General features: G+C 38.0%; 1 protein-coding gene and 1 long non-coding RNA gene across 2 annotated transcripts in view; one reads left to right on the top strand and one right to left on the bottom strand.

Moving 5' to 3' along the window:
- Positions 1–5886: 5886 nt before the first annotated feature.
- Positions 5887–9561, bottom strand: LOC128660408 (uncharacterized). The gene is made up of 2 exons (XR_008402528.1): positions 9374–9561; positions 5887–6452 (listed from the first exon to the last, which is right to left on the bottom strand). It is a non-coding gene; the product is annotated as an uncharacterized LOC128660408 (long non-coding RNA).
- Positions 9562–9599: 38 nt separating this feature from the next.
- The window catches only part of TOP2B (DNA topoisomerase II beta), a 109790-nt gene continuing 96952 nt past the window's right edge, over positions 9600–22437 (top strand). The window contains exon 1 of the mRNA XM_053714236.1: positions 9600–10197. Coding sequence (XP_053570211.1) covers positions 10138–10197 — 60 coding nt within the window. The 5' untranslated portion in view covers positions 9600–10137. The remainder of the gene's footprint in view (positions 10198–22437) is intronic.

The raw sequence follows: 22437 nt of genomic DNA, 5'->3' as shown, positions 1-22437 counted from the left end.
ACTGGCACTGTCCCATTCTCCACCTCGGTCACCATGTAAATATTTAAACAACTGTTGATACACTGGAGATCCAGATCCCATAGGCTCTTCTGAAACTATTCCCACAGCAGGAATATGTCTGAAGCCAATGCTCTTGAGGGATTAGTTGAGCTCCATGACCTGTCTACCCACCAATAACAGTGAGGAATGAAGGACCTCTGTCAACTCTCCTCCAGTTGGTTCCTGCAGCAAGCATTCTTGCTAGTCGCAGGTTCAGCGTTATTGCACATCCAACAACATGTACTCTGCAGCCTCTCTCAGCTTCACTTCTAATTTTGTGCATATAAATGTAGTAATTCTTCAAGGGCCCTAAGTTTCTATTCTCTGACAGATGCCATAATAAGACTCCCAGTAGCAACTCACTCAAAGTAAGTAAAAATGGCAATATTCAACATCTACTATATCAAAGAAGTGTGCAGCGAAGAGACACAATATACACTCTGCCAGGGGTTGGTTTGGGGCCTACGGATCAATATAGCTCCGGAATACTGCGGCTAGCAGACAATATGCCAATAGATTCAATCTGATCAGGATCTTTAGCCGAAACAGGTTTTGATTAATCAAAACAATATTGAGACCAATAATGGCCGCTGCCTCGAAGTCGCATCCCCACTTTTTTCCAATTATTATGTTTATAATGGAAATATAATATAACCCAATATTTTGCAGGGCATTTTTTACATTATCATATTTAATAAAATATTGCACAACTGCAAACAGACATACACAGTTAAGCTCATGCACCAGGTTCACTGCAAAGTCAGTCTGTGAAGGACACAGCTGGCAATTTGCTGCTGCATGTGTATGCCGATCCTGATGGATAACTGGCTGTGTACTAGCCAGATTTATATTATGCAAATAACTTGTTTACAGCAGATAAACACAGACACCTGTGAGCATTTGTGCAATAAGACAATTCTTGGACAAATAATGACATTTTATTGTTGCACTAATATGTCCCTTTAGGTTTAACCTGAGTAGCAGGATGGGTCTCAGTTTATACTAGGTGGTCATAAACACAGAAGAAGTCAGTGTTATAGACTTAGTAAAAAGGTGTTGTCTGCAAACTTTCATTTAAAGCATGTATTGTCTTAAATACCATCTGTACAAAACAAAGACTACAGGTTTGATCAGACACAAAACAACTCTTGTTTATATTCTATTATTGTGGTTGGGTGGGTATCTAAATCAGAGCCGAGTTAGGTTGATTAATGTATCTCCTGTACAGTTCCCCTTTTTGTGAACAAAAAATGTCCTGAAGCCGATATTTTGAATAGTGAATTAGATGAACAAATCTGTGTATACCGCAGTCATGTTTTCGCTCACAGGGCAATTTGCAATGTAACTTTTGTTTAAAGGAAAGAAAAAAGATGTACTCCTATAATTTAAAGGGACACAAGTTTAAAAAAACAACAACTAAAAAAAACATTTTTCCAATTTACTTATATTATCAAATTCTGCATAATCTTTTTAATGCACACTTTCTGAGGCACTGGCCCTAATCGAGCATGTGCAAGAGTTCACAGTATATACGTATATAAGTCTGTGATTTGCTGAAGGCTATCATATAATAAAGGAACAGGCAAATTGTAGCAAATTTTATATATATCATAAAAAGAAATCTGCTCATTCATCTGCTAGTAATTGTATTACATTACAATTCTAGTGTATTTAAGGGTCCTTTAAAAGGAAGGTGAAGAGTTTGTTTTATTTATAAGTTCATTTTAAATGCTATTTTATGTATATTTTTGTCATGAACAATATAGCTGTGGGTGTTTTCCATGTCAGACAGCGAGCATTAGGATAAAGTATACAACTACTGTATCGGTTTAAATTGAGACACACATAACTGGAAGTAAAAGAACATCCACTTATCCCATGTACCTTTAATTAATGCATTTAAAACTAAAGACTGCTGCTACATACTATAGTAGGCTATATCCACTGGATATAGGGCTGCACAATAAATAAATAAACCTTCCTGAATAGAAGCACAGGGGTAAACTGAGCCGGGGACAGGATGGCAAGTGTCCCCTAAGCCATCATTAGTAGTTGAACAGTGGCCATTAGGAATCAGAGGCTAGAGCAGCCTTAAAGGTACACTAGATTTTTCTTTGCATAAATGTTTCATAGATGATCCATTTATATAGCCCATCTTGGAGTGTTTTTGTAAAAATATATAGTTTTGCTTAATTTTTTAAGAACATTGTGCTGATTTTCAGACTCCTAACCAGGCCCCAAAGGGTCAGATGTATACACACGTTTACAGACTCCTGCTGGCTCCTGTTTATGTTATCTGTTTTTTCATATGCATTGTGGGGATAGCCTGATCCCAGCCCCTTTGACTGGGTGCTCAAGCCTAACCTCAACAGTGATAATCCGGGAGCTTCTCAGTACATTTAATAAATAAAAAAATACTGGATATTTAGATCAGTATGCAGTTATATGAAAATGTGTGTATACTGTCCCTTTAAAGGGACGAACACTAAACAAATGCTAGAAAAAATGATGCATTTAAAGAAAATATTAGTCAGAGTAAGATGTAGATGTATTTTTTTTTTTTAAATGTTTCATTAGTTGTTTATGTGTTGACAAAATAAGTGTAAGGTTTTAGTGTCTGTAAAACAATGTGAGCTACCATGTTATAAACGTAGGTTACCTGCTCCGCTGTGGCCAATTAGGGACAGTTATAAATAGGTCACTAGAGTGTGCAGCCAATGGCTGTGTGGAAAATAACAGTGTTCTGCACTTCCATTTGTAACAGGAACTGAAATGCTCAAAATTTCAGTATGGAATTACAGCTATATTGTATGTATATATATATATATATATATATATATATATATATATATATATATATATATATATATATATATATATATATATAAGATTTATCATTTTTATTTCACCATTCCAAAGTGTTTAATGTTTACACTTCCTTCTTATGCACATGGATGCTTGGAGCTCCTGTCACTGTGGTGCTGAAACAAGGATCATTTAATACTTAGGGGTAGATTTATTAAATGTCGGACAGACATGATCGGCTGTAGCAGATCAAGTCCGCCCAACATCGCTAAATGCCGACAGCATATGCTGTCGGAATTTAACATTGCACAAGCATTTCTAGTGAAATGCTTGTGCAATGCCACCCCCTGCACATTCGCTGCCAACCACCTGCTAGCAGGGGGTGTCAAAAATCCTGATTGTATTTGATCAGGATTATTGCTGTCCACCACCTCAGAGGTGGTGGATGAGTTAAGGAGCAGCCTGAAGGCATTCGCAGCTTAATAAATCGGCCCCCATATCTATCGTCTGGCCTACTTTCCTCAATTTACACAAATCTCTGATCAATGTCAGAAAGAAGGGGGTGGATATACACTTCCTAATCCTGTGTAACTGAAGGCAGTGCCTAATGCTAAGAAATAATGTAACCAAAAATATAGAGAAAGGACAGAAGCATTATAGGGCACACTACTAGTATTGTGAATATTGCAAATAAAAAGATCCCTCTCTCTCTGGGAGCCACACAGGCTCTATCTATACTTTCACAGTACCCCTGTGCAATTATTTAAAAAGACTGGGTATCCCCGTGCTGCACCTATTGATACAATAATGTTTATGTGGATGCTAGTCCATACATAATTATCAGAGTAATCTCTAAAGCATCGATTCACAATTAAACCAAACAGAGGCCAGATAGAAAGGGATCTTTTTATTCGCTGTGCACTGGGGATAATCACCCATCTTGTGCTAACCTATGATATTTAGTTGGAGATCCGGTACTATTTTACTTGCGTTGCTAATAGGAACACCCTAACACAGGGCCTGCATGTGTATATGTTTTTATAGAAGTTTTACTATGTCTTTACCTTGCTTGTAACTATTATTATTAAAAGTTAAATTGTATGTTGTAGTTACCTCCTCCCTCTCGTATTGGGATATTCACTCCACTTCATATACTATAGTGTGCCCTATAATGCTTCTGTCCTTTCTCTATATTTTTGGTTAAAGTGATGGTAAACTCTCCCCTTTATAAAATCAGATCTAGAATGTAAGTGCTATTTTAGATGGGGTTTTATTCATCATGTGCAATGAAGATGCGCTATAACTTAGTTATTAATATAGATATGAAATTCAAATACCCCACGTTACACCACCCACTTCAAAAGTCAATTTTCCTGTCAGCTAAATGATTGAATTACTCTCCAATCAATGCTCTAGCTACAACAAAAGTGCCATATGGGGAGAGCGCTGATTGGACAACAATTCAATCTGTTAGCTCACAGAAAATGTTACTTTTGAAGTGGGCGGAGGAGCATGCAGTATTTGAATTTCATATCTATATTAATAACTAAGTTATACTGCATCTTCATTAAAGCTAATGAATTCAACTTCATCTAAAATAGCGCTTACATTCCAGATCTGATTTTATAAAGGGGAGAGTTTCCCATCACTTTAAACAGTTTTCCTCAACTCCCTCCTCCTTCTCAGCCCCATGTGCAGTGCTAGAGCTTGCAGTTAATGTGGGTAGTAAAAATAAAACTTAGAAGCTAGCCTTCAGGTTAAAAGAAAAGGCCAATGCAATTCCAGAGTCTTAACCCCCACATAGGTCTCATTTTGTAGCTGCTGAAATGAAATGTAATTAGTCATGTTCTTTTTATTACATACATACCTCAACAAGGGGAGTCATTTGGTATTTATAATGACATCAGTTATATTTATTTTATATTTACACAAAATGTGCATACAAATTAAATGTTATATATGCTTAGTACATATCAGCAATTAAACTCTGCATTGAAAAGATCTGCATATAAAGGAAATGATGGGTAAACATTTAAAACTTATATTGCTGTCAAAATTCTATTGTATGACAGAAATAATGGTATTAGACATTCATTCAGTGCAAATGAACGCTTGAAAAACATTAAACATAAATAGGGCATTATAACTAAATCATCAGGTAGGTGAATTCTTCTGCTAAATCAATAAGTGCTCTGGCAAGTGGTGCTTGACCTCATCAATAATTATATTGCTATTCATGTGGAAATGTTTCCAGATAGGGGTAAGAAACAAAAATGTCCCAAACAAAATAATTGATATCACATGCAACAAGAGACAGGTGCTTGTTGTACATATTTTAAAAGTTGTCACACATGGGCATCCTATAAAATTAAAATAAACTGCTGCAATCAAGGGGTGACTTTGAGGAGAGGTACAGATGCATATTTCTTCTTTGAATGCAACAAATGTGAGGAGAGCAAAGTTTAAAGTACTGTCCACTCAGGCTTAGATAACAGATGGAGCACAAAGATGCAGGTGGAATGGCACATTAACCTTTTAACGCCGTTATATTCCGTCATATTTACACTGGACTTTAAAGCCGTTATGACGGAATAGAACGTCATAACAAACGGCTGTCCTGAAGCCTTCTGTGCTTCAAGGACTTGATCGGGGTCTGGAGGGCGTTCCTAGGGTTGTAGGGACGCCCCCCAGATGCGATCCAATAATTGAAATCTTGCGATCGTATGCACGATCGTGTAGTTTCAATTTGTCTACATCGGAACAGGTGTTCCGATGTAGACAATTTAACCCTGTCACGAAAGGGTTAAGACCATTGGTATACAATATATTGCACTTCAATACAACTTGCATTACAAGTGGACGTTTTATATTTATCACAGGAGCAGTAATATGGTGCGCGCTACAGTACTCATGTTGGATAGCAGATGTAATTTCTATGAGGAACCTTACTAAAAGGATTTATGTCAGGTAACAAAGCACAAACATTTACTTCCGGAGATTCTAATTTATTTAATGTTGCCAAAAATAAAACAAGCTAAATGATTAAAGGGATAGAACAATCAAAATTTAAATGTACATAAATGCATTTCATTTGTAAATACAGGTACAAATCCCACAATACAGAATTCAGAAATCCAGAATTATTCCTAAATCTTTTTATACATACAGTATATAAATATTTGACCAACAAAAAGGTACATTAATACAGACCATAAAGTAAATTATAGTAAGGTACAATACAAAATGTTAAAATAGAGGGGAGTGGGGATTTTTCTATCAACTAATCCATTCCTTCAAAACAGCTTTTTCCACTCTAGTGGATACCAAGAGTTTGAAATAATCTCTAGTACAGTGATGGTTTACCATAATGCTTGACTGGTCTTCAGAGTGCCTAAACATCATGGGAAATGTAGTTCTGAAACATCTGGAGTGCCAAGGTTGGCCATCACTGCTCTAGGATAAAGTCAGTAGAGTGTCTCATGGGGTACAGTTTGGAGTTGGAATTCCATTGGAAAGGACATAATCACCTTATCCCACTTAGTCATACATGTTTAACTTTATTCTCAGCAGCGTTCACAGCAACATATTGCTCCACAGCTATTTGAAATCTGATAAAAAAAAAAATTAAAGAATAAAATTATTAAAAAAATAACTTTAACCCACCAGTCACAATTGTATCTCCCTGCATTTTTGGTTTATGAAATAAAGGTTACCTTACTGATTACAGTACTGTACAATCTTTCTAATGGTACCATGCATATGAGAGTATTAAAAATTATATAAACTATTATTTAAGATATTTCCAACCCACATTCCCGAACTGTTGGAGGAAATGTGGTAATGTGGGTTCAGACATTCATATATGGTGGACCGTGGAGCTGCCCTAAACAATTCCCGTTATGGTGCAAGTATTTGACATCTGCAACAAATTTGGGATTAGGTTAACAATGGCCTCAGACGTGGGCATCTTCATGATCATGGGTGTCAGGATCCCTCTAGCTAAGAAGAGGTTAGCTATTTTTGTTTTTACCCCTACTAAGATCGAAATAGTTAGAAAATAGAAGGTTGATCCCCCATTTGTGGATGAACTGCTTACTTGTGTGGACTATTTTTTTTAAAAATGCCGGAGGGCTTTTATCAGGCACAAGAAAGATTGGAAGCATACTGCAATAAGTGCGATAACTGGCTGAATCAGGGGGTCTCCTCTTCTATTAAATGGAGTTAATGGACATAGTTGACCTTATTGTGGGTGTGTCATTTTGTGGTTTCCTCTGTTACATAAAAATATAAATAAATAATTTCTTCCCTTCTTTAACCCTTTCGTGACAGTGTAAAAGTGTCTACATCGGAACACCTGTTCCGATGTAGACAAATTGAAACTACGCGATCGTGCATACGATCGCGAGATTTCAATTATTGGATCGCATCTGGGGGGCGTCCCTACAACCCTAGGAACGCCCTCCAGACCGCGATCAAGTCCTTGAAGCGCAGAAGGCTTCAGGACAGCCGTTTGATATGACGTTCTATTCCGTCATAACGGCTTTAAAGCCCAGTGTAAATATGACGGAATAGAACGGCATAACGGCGTTAAAAGGTTAACTCAACACTTAAAGGGACAGTATACACTCATTTTCATATAACTGCATGTAATAGACACTACTATAAAGAATAAGATGCACAGATACTGATATAAAAATCCAGTATAAAACTGTTTAAAAACTTACTTAGAAGCTGTCAGTTTGGCTCTGTTGAAAAGGTAGCTGGAAAGCCCACTGCAAGTGGCAAATAAGACACTCCCCCCCTCCCCCTTCTTTTGCATATGAAAAGACCCTTTTACACAAACAGGAGCAAGCTGGAGTAGGTAGTCGAGCGTATTCACATAAAACTTTGGGGCTTGGTTAGGAGTCTGAAAATCAGAGCAATGTTATTTAAAAATAAGCAAAACTATACATTAATTTAAAAAAAAAAAAAAACTTAATGGGCTATATAAATAGATTATCTACAAAACATTTATGCAAAGAAAAAATGAGTGTATAATGTCCCTTTAAGGAAATGTTTGGAATCCAAATACAGTTACCTGGTTTAATGTATATTTCAGGGAAAACTGCAGAAAAAAATATTTTAAAGGGAGAGGGAGGGTTGGGTGCACTGCACTACATAAAATGCTGGGAGCAGGGCCCCTAAAAACCTATTGTGAGGGGGGCATTACTCTACATAAAAAATGTAAATAAATAAATAGAATACCCTCCCACTAATAGTGACCAATACCAAAGACAGCCACCATTAGTGAGAGAGTGAGTGTTAGATAGCAGTTTGGGAGGAGGAATCACTATGCTGCAGAGAAAGAAAGAAAAAAAAAAAAAAAAGAGAGAGAAGGACTGCACACTGGCAAATTACCAGTACCGTCCTAAGATGGTAGGTATGGGGGGGGGGGGGGGATTGGGAGGTGAAAAGTGTCAGGTAGGAGGGCAATACCTTCTTTACTATATTATTTCACTTACCAGCTAATTGAACCCCTTCCCTGCCAGGAATTTAAGTAGTATGATGCTCAGTTGCAATTAGCAGCCTTCTAATTATCAAAAAAACTATTTTAAAGGAACATTAAACACAAATGTTTTCTTTCATTATTCAGATAGAGAATACCATTTTAAACAACATTCAAAATTACTTCTATTATTTAATTTGCTTAATTCTTTAGATATCCTTTGTTGAAGAAATAGCAATGCACATGGGTCAGCCAATCACACAAGGCATCTATGTGCAGCCACAATCAGCAGCTTCTGAGCCTATCTAGATATGCTTTGCAGCAAAAGTATATCAAGAGAAGGAAGCAAATTAGAAAGTTGTATAAAATTGCATTCTCTTTCTAAATCATGAATGAAAAAAAAATTGGGTTTCATTTCCCTTTAAAGCCATGGATGTCTGCTATTTCCAAACACATTTGTGTCATGATTGCAAAAGCAGTATGTAAAATTCTGAAACCCAAAGTTAGTGAAAAAAAGTTAAAACATTTTTTTAAATGCATTTGATCTCATTTGGCGGCGAAATGGAGGCATGCAATATACCTATCCTAGATCAATACCTTGGGTTGTCTACTTTAAAGGAAAACAAAAAAAAGTGTTGATACATAAATAAAAACAATGCACTACTCTAAACTGACAACAAAAATGATATGGTATTTTGGGCAAGTTTTTCTGTGAAATTCCCTCTATATTCCTAAAATGTATTAAAAAAAAAAAAAATCAGCAATTTCTATTTGCGATATAAGTTTTGTAATAAAATGATAACATAAAGCTTTCCTACTCATTTTAAGCCAAACCCTGCAGCTGATGCAAATATTGCGAAAGAGCTTGAAACATTGTATACACAATTCATGCGCATTAAAATATATCCAGACTTTTAGCTACTGCGTTGACAAACCACACAAGACGTAGCCTTGCGGAACCGCGATATTATTGCTCAGCTTATTGCTGACTGAAAGCAAATGGATTACACAGTGCTAGTTTAGTTCCCGTCACAGTATTTATACCAAATAAATAAGTGCAAGGACTGCATCTCGAGCTATTAAGCTGAGTCAGTTGCGTGTAGCTGTGACACTGTAATAAGCAGCAGCAGCCGTTGCACCAAAGTATCTGGCAACAGAATCCTGCATGCTCCTCGCGGTGACATCAAGTTCGCATCCTTCCTCCCCTCGCACTCCAAACGCTCTATCTCCCTCGTAACTCCGCCTCTTTGTGTCGTGACGTCACACAGCAGCCGCCTGGTCATTGGCTGCGACGCATTCCCGGGCCCCGTGTGTGGCGGAGGAGAGCGGAAGCGGCGTTGGTGTATTGTCTGCGTGAGAAAGAGGAGGGGGCACCGGGGTTCAGGTCTTTGGACCGCGGCTGCCTTATACAAAGTGGATACGGCCTCCCAGATGAATCGCGGCACCTATGACGCGCATGCACATAGCGGATCATTGTAACTACGAAACGATCACCCGCAGGAGTATATGAACACGGTTGTTATTTAATGATCTTACATCAATTTCTGTGCGTTGGATGCTTCCCAGACAATCTTATCAGCACCGTGGCAGCACGCACCGGCCAGGCCGCAGCCCCGTGACGGCGTGAGCACAGCAACCTGGGGGCCCTGCACCGAGAGGCGCAGCGGGTGAGAGCGGATAGGCCTGTACTCGGTGCTTGCACACGGGGGAGGAGCTCCGCCGCACAATAGGTGCCGACTCTCTCTCTCATTTCTGGGCTTTATTTATTAATACACGTTTTCCTGCTATCCCATTATAAGAGGCTGAGGATGTCCAAGTCTCCAGGAGGAGGTGGTCTTGGAGGAGGAAGTGGAGGACTCACCTGGGTGGTAAGTGTGTGTATACTGGAGATAACGATTATATTTTCTTTACATTGGGGATGAGGGTCTGTTGAAATGTGTACAGAACAAAGAGGGTCTGCAACACATTGTGTGGAATCCTTTCCTGGAGACTAAGGGGTTAATTGTCATTGCATGTCTTCCCTTGCAGCCAGTGAGTTAATTGGCCTATGACAATATGTTTGGGTCTTTCACTAACAGCTCAGTGATAGGGGATGCAGGTTGCATGATGGGATCGACCTCAACTGACCCCTTTTGTGTTTTAGGTCTTTCCTCATTGTTCATGACTGTTTCCCAGTTTGTGAGATCAGATGTAGCCCCCTTTACTTTTGTACATCAGGGGCATTTTGGTGAAAACTGCCTCTGGGTGAATGAGGAATGGCACCTTGTGCAGTGTGCAAAACACTTTAACAAGGGTGTACAACATTGTGTGACTATGGTCAGGGGGCATCTTTTGGGATAATGATTGTTTATCTGCTGTTTGAGCTTTAATTTTATTTTGCTAAATGTAAATCCACTATTTGGATTATTGATAGAATATGTCAAAGGGACAGTCTTCCCCAAATTGTTATTGTTTAAAAAGATAATCCTTTTACTACCCATTCCCCAGTTTTGAACAGCCAACATGGTTATATTAATATACGTTTAACCTCTGATTACCTTGTATCTAAGACAATTATGACAGCCCCCTGATCACATGGCTACTTATTATCTATTGACTTGCATTTTAGCCAATTAGTGCAGTGTCGGCCACAACTACACGGGAGAGAGCAAAATGTTATCCATATAGCCCACATGAACTTGCAGTCTCTTCTTGTGAAAAGTTAATGAAAAGTATGTAATAGGAGGCTTTCTTTAGTGGCTTAGAAACAGGCATAAAATTAGAGGTTTAAAGGTACGGTATACACCAATTTTCATATAACTGCATGTAATAGACTCTACTATAACAAAGAATATGCAGATACTGATCTAACAATCCAGTATATATGTATATATATATATATATATATATATATATATTATTTTTTTTTTAAAAACTTAAAAGCTCATAGTTTAGCAGTGTTGATGAGGTAGTCTGGGACACCAACTGAAAGGGTCTGGGTACACAAAAAAAGCAGACACGCCCCCACCTCCCCCCTTCCCTGCATATGAAAAGACAACATAAACAAAAGCCTGCAGGAGTCTCTAAACACGTGTATACATCTGACACACTGGGGCTTGGCTATGAGACTGAAAATCAGCACAATGTTCTTAAAAAAAAAAAAAAAAAAAAAAAAAAAAAAAAAAAAGCAAAACTATACATTTTTATAAAAACACTTTCAGATGGCTATATAAATAGATCATCTACAAAACATTTATGCAAATAAATATCTAGTGTACAATGCCCCTTTTAAATGTTATAAAGTATATTATATAACAATGTTGGTTGTGCAAAGCTGGGGGAATAGGTAGTTAAAGGCATTACATAATTTTTTTTTTAAAACAACCATTTTGGTGTAGACCGTTCCTTTTAAATGTTCTATTACAGGCAATCAAATATTTTCTAATCTCAGGGTTATGTGACCTGCCACCTCCTAACAATCCCTTGGGATCTGTGTGTGTGTGGGGGGTGCCTTCTGTCTTTTTGGTTACTTTTGAGGACCTCCCTCCCCCCACAATAATGAAAAGCAGACCTAAATAAATGGGTACTTCCTTCTAATGTATGTGGAATCACCCTTATTGATTACAGATACAGGATTGTGGCATCTTGTTGTTACAGTCACTGCAATGAACTTGGTAACATGATCTGTGGGATACACTGTTTTATTAGTGCTTGACAAATGTGTTTAAAAATTAGGAGCCAGTAAGAATATTTAGGAGCCAGGCATATTTTTAGGAGCCAGACCGTTGGATTTGTATATAGATGCATGGAGAATAAGCCAAAAAGTTAGGAGCCAGGGGTAAAATTCTAGGAGCCAGTGGCTACCAGGCTCCTGGGTTTGTCGAGCCCATATATATATATATATATATATATATATATATATATATATATATATATATATATATATATATATATTGAACACATTTTTTATATTTTGTTAACATTATATGAGTAATTTTGGGCACATATCTTAATCACTGTGATTATCCTAAGCTTTTCTGTGTGTGTGTGTGAAATTAAATCAATTGAAGAGCTAAGTGCAATTTTTTATTTTTTAGGAAACAGGCAAAAGGTTTGGTATATAAATATTTAAAAAATGGTTTACATGTGTCAGAATTAATATCCTATGTGTTGTAGAAATCTAGTGGGAAATACCCTAAACACTGCAACAACTTTTGGTTTAGGTTGTTGTTGTTTTTACCTAAGTTTTTAAAGAGCCAAATAATTCAGCACAGGGAATAATTTGCAATGTTCATCAGTGTTTAAATCTAGTGGGTTTTTTTATTTCTCTGTACATGGAAAATAGTAATACCTTGGTATATTTGTGTGCCAGAACAAACCTTTTTCAAGTTAAACTATGAAATATAAATATTGCTTATTTTATACATTAAAGGGATATGACACCCACATTTTTTTTCTTTTATCATTGTATAGAACATACAGTTTTAAACAACTTTCCAGATTACTTCTGTTAATCTAATCTGTTTAACTTTCTTGGTATCCTTTGTTGAAGGAGCAGTAATGCACTACTGGAATTTACCTGAAATCCAATGACAAGATGCATATATGGGCAGCCACCACTCAGCAGCGTCTGGTTCTACCTAGGTATATTTTACAACAAAGGATACAAATACAACAAAACAAATTAGATAGAAATAAATTGGAAAATTATTTAAAATAGCATACTTATCTGAACCATTAAAGAAAGAAAGAAAATAGGGGTTCATGTCCCTTTAAGGCTTTGCAGATCCCTATACCCATAATGTAAAAATCTTTACCTCTAATTGCCTTGTATTGAGCTAGAGTAAGACTTTTTTGCCCTGTCTTCAAAGAATCTTGAGTGCACCATGCAGGCTTGTGATCTCTGCCAATGTTGCATGTTACACAGCAACTCTTTGATCAGTGGAGGAACTCATTAATATGCTCGTCATTGGCCTCAGCAAATTTGGTACCCAAGATGCTTAAAGGGACAGTCAACTCAATTTTTTTTTTTTTATTGTTTAAAAATATAGATTATCCCTTTATTACCCATTCCCCAGTTTTGCACAGCCAACATGTATATATTTAATATACCGGTACTTTTAACCTATGTGATAACCTTGTATCTAATCCTCGTTTGACAGCCCCCTTATCACATGGCTTTTTATTTATTATCTATTGGCTTGCATTTTAGCCAATTAGTGCAGTGTCATCCACAACCCAGGGGCGTGAGCAAAAATGTTTTCTCCTGTTGTGAAAAGCTAATAAAAAAGCAGGTTATAAGAGGCTGTCTGTAGTAGCTTAGAAACTGGCAAAAATTTAGAGGTTTAAATGTAATAAAGTATATTAATATAACAATGTTGGTTATGCAAAGCTGGGGAATGGGTAGTAAAGGCATTATCTATCTTTTTAAACAATAACACGTTTGGTGTTGTTCATTTAAGAGCACATAAAACCCATTGATTTATAAAATGTTTAGTTATGTGTGATATAAAAACTATGCATATGCTTTCATTATTTATTTCCCCCCTTCTCACATTGTTTGAAGCGACAGTAAACACCTTGCAGTTACAAGACATTTCTGTTTTCCTGCTTTAGAATAACATAGACCAGTGTAAATATTTGTACGCCCTTAGTTGGCTTAGCTGTCTGTAGCGCTTACAGGGCTTTAATAGCACAGAACTGCTGACAGCGGTAACACTGCGCTACTTCTGCAGGCCGCGGGCAGTGGGGCATGTATAGATGTTACGGTCTCACCACTGTTGGCAAGACCCACGTTCTTAAATCTCTGGAAGACCCAAGTGACAGGTAATGTACAGGGTACATTGCTTTTGTTAAGCCATTAAAACAAATAAACATTGTTTGCTACATTTGTTTACCAAAAGACAATTTCAGCATACAATTGTAAATAACTTTGCAATTTATTAAGAGTATCAAATTTTCTTCATTCTTTTGATATGCTTTGTTGAAGGATCCGCAATGCACTACTGGTAGCTAGCTGAGCATATCAGGTGAGCTAATGACAAGATGCAATATATGTGCAGCCAGCAATCACCGGCTAGCTCACCGTAGTGCACTGGTTCTCAAACCCGTCCCCAGGTCTCCCTTACAGGCCAGCTTTTGAGGATATCTGTACTAGAGCACCGGTGAAACAGGATACCAAGAAAATGAAGCAAATTAGAGAATAAAAGTTGGAATGCTGGTTAACATTACATGCTTTATCTGAATCATCAAAGTAAGCCATGGCTACTCCATTATTGACTCCAATTGTTTGTGTAGTCAGGGTAATGAAAAACAATTAATGCAAACCTAGGTTTTTTTCCCCCCCTCTACATAAATCTCACTTTGGGCCTAGATCTTAATTTGTGTTAAAAGGACAGTCAGATAGGACATGCAATTTAAAATAACTTTCCAATTTACTTTTATCATCAAATTTGCTTTGTTCTTTTGGTATTCTTAGTTGAAAGCTAAACCTAAGTAGGCGTATATGCTGGTTTCTAAGCCCTTGAAGGCCGCCTCTTATCTCAGTGCATTTTTAGTTTTTCACAGCTAGACAGCGCTAGTATAACACTGTGCTCACTCCTGTGCAGTTCTTTGAGTCAACACTGATTGGCTAAAATGCAAGTGTGTCAAAAGAACTGAAATAAGGGGGAAGCCTGCTGAGGCTTAGATATAAGGTAATCACGGAGGTAAAAGTATATTAATATAACCGTGTTGGTTTTGAAAAATAGGAGTATTGGTAACAAAGGGATGATTTATCTTTTTTAAAAATAAGACTATCCCTTTAACACTGAAAAGAAGTCTTGTAATTGCTTTATGCCATTTTAAACGCACATGAAACTTAAAATGTAAACTTTCATGGTTCACATAGAGCAAAATACTTTTTAATATACCTCTTTTATCAAATGTACTTGGTTCTCTTGATATCATCTGTTGAAAAGCTTACCTAGACACATTGGCTAAAAGTATTGACATCTGACCATCATACCTATGTGAGCTTGTTGGACATCCCATTTAAAAACCATGGGCATTAATAAGGAGTTTCCCCCCTTGTGGAAATAAGAGCCTCTACTCTTCTGGAAAGGCTTTCCATAAGATTTTTGAGTTTGTCTAGGGAGACTTTGTGTCCATTCAGCCAAAAGAGCATTGGGAGGTCAGGCACTGATGTCAGATGTAAAGCTTTGGCTCCCAATCAGCATTCAAGTTCACCCCAAAGATGTTCAGTGGGGTTGAAGTCTGGGCTCTCTGCAGGCCACTCAAGTTCATGGTCCTCACTTTGTGCACAGGCAAAGTCATGCTGGTACAGGAAAGGGTCTTGCCCAAACAGTTGCTATGAATTTGGAAGCACATAGTTGTCTGAAATGTCTTTCTATCCTGTATCATTAAAGGGACATTCCGGTCAAAATTGAAATGCACATAGATTAATTACATTTTTAATTGAAACATATTTGCAATGTACATGTATTGGCAAAAATGCTTCTAGTACAATTTATCACTGTTTTAGTGTTAACATTTTTCTCTGCACGTGAAGCTAGCTATTCTCAGTGCACCAGCATTTTAAATACTGCAGCTGCTCAGAGCACCAGTGGGGCATGTATTATGCCAGCAATTGCCAAACTTAGTCATTACCAGATGATGCAAACACCTTAGGCTCTCTGAGCAAGTGCTGTGTTTAAAATGCTGGTGCACAGTGCATACTTAAATACTCTTTTGAAACAGCAATAGCTTTTAATAGAAGCATTTTGTTAATACATGTATATTGAAAAACTGTTTCTATTCAAAAGTGAAATGCACCTGTCTCAATTTTGGCTGGAATGTCCCTTTTTAAGAGACCTAGCCCAAACCCTGAAAAATAGCCCCAGGACCATTATCCCTCCTCCACCAAACTTTACAGTAGGCATTATGTATTCCGATAGGTAGAATTCTCCAGACATCTGACAAATCCAGATTTTTGTCTTTTTCTTCAAACTTTATTTATACAAATGATTGACAAATAAGAAATTATATAACACAGTGCTTACTGGGAATTATTTAATGTGATTTTAGGTAAATTTAAACGGACACTGAACCCACATTTTTTCTTTTGTGATTCAGATAGAGCATGCAATTTTAAACAACTTTCTAATTTATTCCTATTATCAATTTTTCTTCTTTCTCTTGCTTTCTTTATTTGAAAAAGAAGGCATCTAAGCTATTTTTTGGTTCAGGACCATGGAAAGCACTTGTTTATTGGTAGGTGAATTTATCCACCAATCAGCAAGAACACAGTGTGTTCACCAAAAATGGGCCGGCATCTAAACTTACATTCTTGCATTTCAAATAAAGATACCAAGAGAATGAAAATAATTTGATAATCGGAGTAAATTAGAAAGTTGCTTAAAATGTCATGCTCTATCTGAATCACAATAGAAAAAAATTGGGTTCAGTGTCCCTTTAAAACAGGGTCTTCTTAAAGTGCATATACACCAGATATAAACTATCAAAGCTCTTTGTTCATCTATAAAGTTTCCATTTGTCATCTATTTATTTTAAATCTTTTAAGAACTGCAACAAAATATTTTAGTATCAGTTTTAGAGCTAAAAGGTATTGTTTACATTTTATGTCAAACCTAAAAAATAATGAACATAGATCTGAATAACTATCCTCAGGGTGCCAACCCTTTTTAATCAGATAAATGATCTAAGTAGCATATAGCTCATGAGAGATCCAAGCAATCGGGTATTAGTTTCTGAGTGGGTACAGTATTTGTTTCTGTAACCTATGCTGTAGTGTCAGCATATGTCTCTCATTTCGTCATAAAGAAAACAATTCTGACTTGAATATCTCAAAGCTTGTTAGTAAAGTATTTGTTGCAGCAAAGCATTGGCTAAAGTTGGGAATTTCTTATCTAACCACAGTTGAAAACGGAGTCTTCTCGCAAATAACATAACATTGTAAGTGAAGAGTTTTTGTCCTTTAGCATATTTTCTATTTGAAGGATCACAGTAGTGTTAGGTGAAAGCTTTACCTGGCAAAGACGGCTAACATTCCCCAAAAGTTATACAGTCTGTGACAGTGAAAGCAAACCTCGGCACTCCAGATGTTTCAGAACTACATTTCCCCATGATGCTTAAAGGGACATTATACACTCGTTTTTTTTTGGCATAATTGTTTTGTAGATGATCTATTTATATAGCCCATAAAGGTTTTTTTTTTTTTTTTTTTTTTTAAATTATAGTTTTGTTTATTTTTAAATAACATTGCTCTGATTTTCAGACTCCTAACCAAGCTCCAAAGTTTTAGGAGAATACTGACGTATACCTGCTCTAGCTTGCTTCTGTTTGTGTAAAGGGTCTTTTCATATGCAAAGGAAGGGGTACGGGGGGAGTGTCTGCTATTTCCCACTTGCAGTGGGTGTACCAGTAACCTTTTTAACAGAGCTAAACTGGAAGCTTCTAAGTAAGTGTTTTTTTTTTTTTTTAACGGTTTTATACTGGATTTTTATATCCGTATCTGTGCATATTATTCTTTATAGTAGTGTCCATTACATGCAGTTATATAAAAATTGGTGTATCCTGTCCCTGAAGTGAAGTCGAGCATCATGGGAAATGTAGTTCTGAAACATCTGGAGTGCCAAGGTTCGCCATCACTGATCTATGACATCCTGAAATCATATACATCCAGAATCAGACTGCCAGATAGTGAAACAGTATGCTTTACTCTACTCCAGCGACACTTGGCATTGCATATATTTATGAGGCTTGTGTACAGCTATTCAGTCATAGAAACCTGTTTTATGAAGTTCCCAACAGTTTTTGTGTTAATGTTGCTTCAAGGGGCAGTTTGGAACCCTGTAGTTAGTGATACAACAGACACTTAAAGGGACAGTTTACTCAAAAATGTTCTCCCCTTTAGTTTGTTTCCAGTGATCCACTTTACCTGCTGGAGTGTATTCAATTGTTTACAAGTATTTAGCATTAACCTTATATTGGCATTTTAATTTGTTTATTTAGCCTGTCATATCCCCACCCATCCTGAAAGTTTTTGGCCTCAAGGCCAAGCAGTGTTAACACAGCCAGTAGAAGAAATAACACTCAGTGGGTTATAGAAGAGATAAGCTAATAAAATGTTAATTTTCCATTGTTCTGTCCAAGTATTGGTTTATGGACACATATAAGATAAAGAAGCAGGTATATTTACACAATGTGATAAAGTAATGAGATCTGATTATACCGATGAACTTAAACCATTTTATTAGGTTGTGGCTTCAAAACACAAAATCAGCTAATTCATATACACAAATAAGCCTTAAAAAGCAAATCTCATATTTTTTCTTCTATTAGATACGACAAGTCCATGGATTCATCCTTACTTGCGGGATATTATCCTCCTGCTAACAGGAAGTGGCAAAGAGCACCACAGCAGAGCTGACTATATAGCTCCTCCTTTGACTCCACCCTTCTCTTTGCCTATACTAAGTAATAGGAAGGGTAAAGTGAAGAGGTGATAAATATGATAGTTTTTTATTTTCTTCAAGCAAGACTTTTTTTATTTTAAATGGTACCGGTGAGTGCTATTTATTCCCAGGCAGCAGATGGATGAAGATTTCTGCCTGGAGACTGATGATCTTAGCAGTTGTCACTAAGATCCAGAGTAGTTCCCACAGAATGGCTGAGGAGTACTTAAGAAACTTCAGTGTGAGGAACGTTTTTTATGCTACTAGTATTGAGGTATGTTCAGTCATTTTTTTTTTCTGGAGAGACTGTTATTTCAGAACTGGTTGACAGTATTCCCATATGGGAAGGGGTAAGCAGTAATCCTACATGAAATAGAAGGGTATTACTGGGACCTGTATGTTGGGCTTAAAAAATGGTTGACACTGATGACAATGTTTTTGTTGGAGCAAAACGATTTTATGTTTGGAAGGCAATTAATGTTTTTTTGTGTAAAGCAAACGTTTTTACTTTGATGGCAATGGAGGGTTCACATGGCTTTCTTAAGACCTGGGTATATAGAAACCCACATGGCTAGGTTATAGACCGCTTTAGAGCGTTTTTTTACAAGACAGAGAGACATCGATGTAGATGGGCTGGGCCTAATTTCGCGCCTCAGTTACGCAGTTGAATTCCCCATGCAAGCAGCAAGCTCCAGCTCCGGTGGGCCTCAAAGGAAAGATTTGGCCTAATCGATGGGTTAGAGTGTTTTCACAGACCCCTGAGGGCAGGTAGGCGCCACAGCAGAGCTGTGGCGAGGTGCAGGGGGTTGATTGGTTAATCATAACGTGTTTTTTTGAGTAATGTTTTTGCCCATTAAGGGTTAAGCATAACTTTTCTTGTGGTGCAATCCTAGCTAGCAAGATAAGACACATATATTCTAAAATTGGGATAATTATGACATTTTAGAGCAATTTTGGAAAAATGTGTACGCTTTTTCTCTTAAAGGTGCAGTACCGTTTTTCTGATTATTTTTTTCACTTAATAAAGTGTTTTCAAGCCTGTTTATGGTCATTACTAGCCTGTTTTAACATGTCTGACATTGAGGAAAGTCAATGTTCTGTGTGTTTAGAAGCCATTGTGGAACCCCCACTTAAAATGTGTCCCTCATGTACTGTAAGGGCCTTACATGGCAAAGAACATATTTTAGGTGATAAAAGTATGTCTCAGGATGATTCCCAGTCAGAAGAGAATCAGGTTATGCTATCTACTTCTCACGAAGTGTCACAACCCATAACGCACGCTCAAGCGACGCCTAGTACTTCTAGCACGTCTAATTCTTTCACCTTGCAAGATATGGCTGCAGTTATGTCTACTACCCTTACAGAGGTATTATCTAAACTGCCAGGTTTACAGGGTAAGCGCAGTAGGTCAGGTATTAGAGTAAATGCTGAGCCCTCTGATGCTTTATTGGCCATCTCCGATGTACCCTCACAGTGTTCTGAATTGGGGGTGGGGGAATTACTGTCGGATGGAGAGCTTTCAGACTCAGTAAAGATGTTCCCTCAAACAGACTCAGATGTGACGGCCTTTAAGTTTAAGCTTGAACACCTCCGCTTGTTACTCAGAGAGGTTTTAGCGACTCTGGATGATTGCGACCCTATTGTCATCCCACCAGATAAGTTGTGTAAAATGGATAAATATCTAGAGGTCCCTACTTACACTAATGTTTTTCCAGTCCCTAGAAGAATTTCGGACATTGTTACTAAGGAATGGGATAGACCAGGCATTCTGTTCTCTCCCCCTCCTACTTTTAAGAAATGTTTCCCATATCTGACACTATTCGGGATTCGTGGCAGACAGTCCCTAAGGTGGAGGGGGCTATTTCTACCCTAGCTAAGCGTACAACTATACCTATTGAGGACAGTTGTGCTTTCAAAGATCCTATGGATAAAAAATTAGAGGGTCTTCTAAAAAAATTGTTTATTCATTAGGGTTTTCTTCTACAACCTATAGCGTGCATTGTTATAGTAACTACTGCTGCAGCTTTTTGGTTTGAGGCTCTAGAGGAGTCTCTTAAGGTAGAGACCCCATTAGATGATATTTTGGATAGAATTAAAGCTCTCAAGCTTGCTAATTCTTTTATTACAGATGCCGCTTTCCAAATGGCTAAATTAGCTGCAAAGAATGCAGGCTTTGCCATTTTAGCGCGTAGAGCATTATGGCATAAGTGTTGGTCGGCTGACGTGTCATTTAAATCCAAGCTTTTAGCTATTCCTTTTAAGGGTAAGACCCTGTTCGGGCCTGAACTAAAGGAGATCATTTCCGACATTACTAGAGGTAAAGGTCATGCCCTTCCTTAAGACGGTTAAAATGAGGACCAAGCAGAATATTTTTCGTTCCTTTTGAAAATTTAAAGGTGGACCCTCTACTTCCTCCTCCGCTACTAAGCAGGAGGGGAATTTTGCACAATCCAAGTTTGTCTGGAGTCCTAACCAGACCTGGAATAAATGTAAACGGGCCAAGAAGCCCACTGCTGCTACCAAGACAGCATGAAGGGGCAGCCCCCGATCCGGGACCGGATCTAGTAGGGGGCAGACTTTCTCTCTTCGCTCAGGCAAGAGATGTTCAGGATCCTTGGGCATTAGAAATCGTGACCCAGTGGTATCGACTAGAATTCAAGGATTCTCTCTCAAGAGGGAGATTTCATCTTTCACGGTTGTCTATAGACCAGACAAAAAGAGAGGCGTTCTTACGCTGTGTAGAAGACCTCTATACCATGGGTGTAATCTGCTCAGTTCCAAAATTAGAACAGGGACAGGGGTTTTACTCAAATCTGTTCGTGGTTCCCAAAAAAGAGGGAACCTTCAGACCGATTTTAGATCTCAAAAGTCTGAACAAATTTCTAAAAGTCCCATCATTCAAGATGGAGACCATACGAACAATTTTACCAATGATCCAGGAGGGTCAATATATGACCACCGTGGATTTAAAGGATGCATATCTTCATATTCCTATCCACATAGATCATCACCAGTCCTCAGGTTCGCCTTCCTGGACAAACATTACCAGTTTGTGGCCCTTCCTTTCGGGTTGGCCACAGCTCCCAGAATCTTCACAAAGGTGCTATGGTCCCTTCTGGCAGTTCTAAGACCGCGGGGCATAGCAGTGGCGCCCTATCTGGACAATATTTTGATTCAGGCGTCAACTTACCATCTAGCCAAATCTCACACGGACATCGTGTTGGCTTTTCTAAGAACTCATGGGTGGAAGGTGAACATACAAAAGAGTTCACTAGTTCCACTGACAAGAGTTCCATTCCTAGGAACTCTGATAGACTCAGTAGACATGAAAATTTTTCTGACGGAGGTCAGAAAGTCAAAGATCCTAACTACTTGCCGAGCACTTCATTCCATTCCTCGGCCATCGGTGGCGCAGTGTATGGAGGTCATTGGGTTAATGGTAGCGGCAATGGACATAGTTCCATTTGCTCGCTTGCATCTCAGACCACTGCAGCTGTGCATGCTCAGACAGTGGAATAGGGATTATGCAGATTTATCTCCTTGGATAAATCTGGATCTAGAGACCAGAGACTTCATTGGTGGTTGTTACAGGATCATCTGTCCCAAGGAATGTGCTTCCGCAGGCCAGCATGGCTCATAGTGATGATGGACGCAAGCCTCTTGGGCTGGGGTGCA

Source organism: Bombina bombina, chromosome 5, assembly GCF_027579735.1.
Source record: "Bombina bombina isolate aBomBom1 chromosome 5, aBomBom1.pri, whole genome shotgun sequence".
Lineage (NCBI taxonomy): Eukaryota > Metazoa > Chordata > Amphibia > Anura > Bombinatoridae > Bombina > Bombina bombina.
Note: the sequence above shows the minus strand (reverse complement) of the source record. Positions and strands in the feature narration are given on the sequence as shown.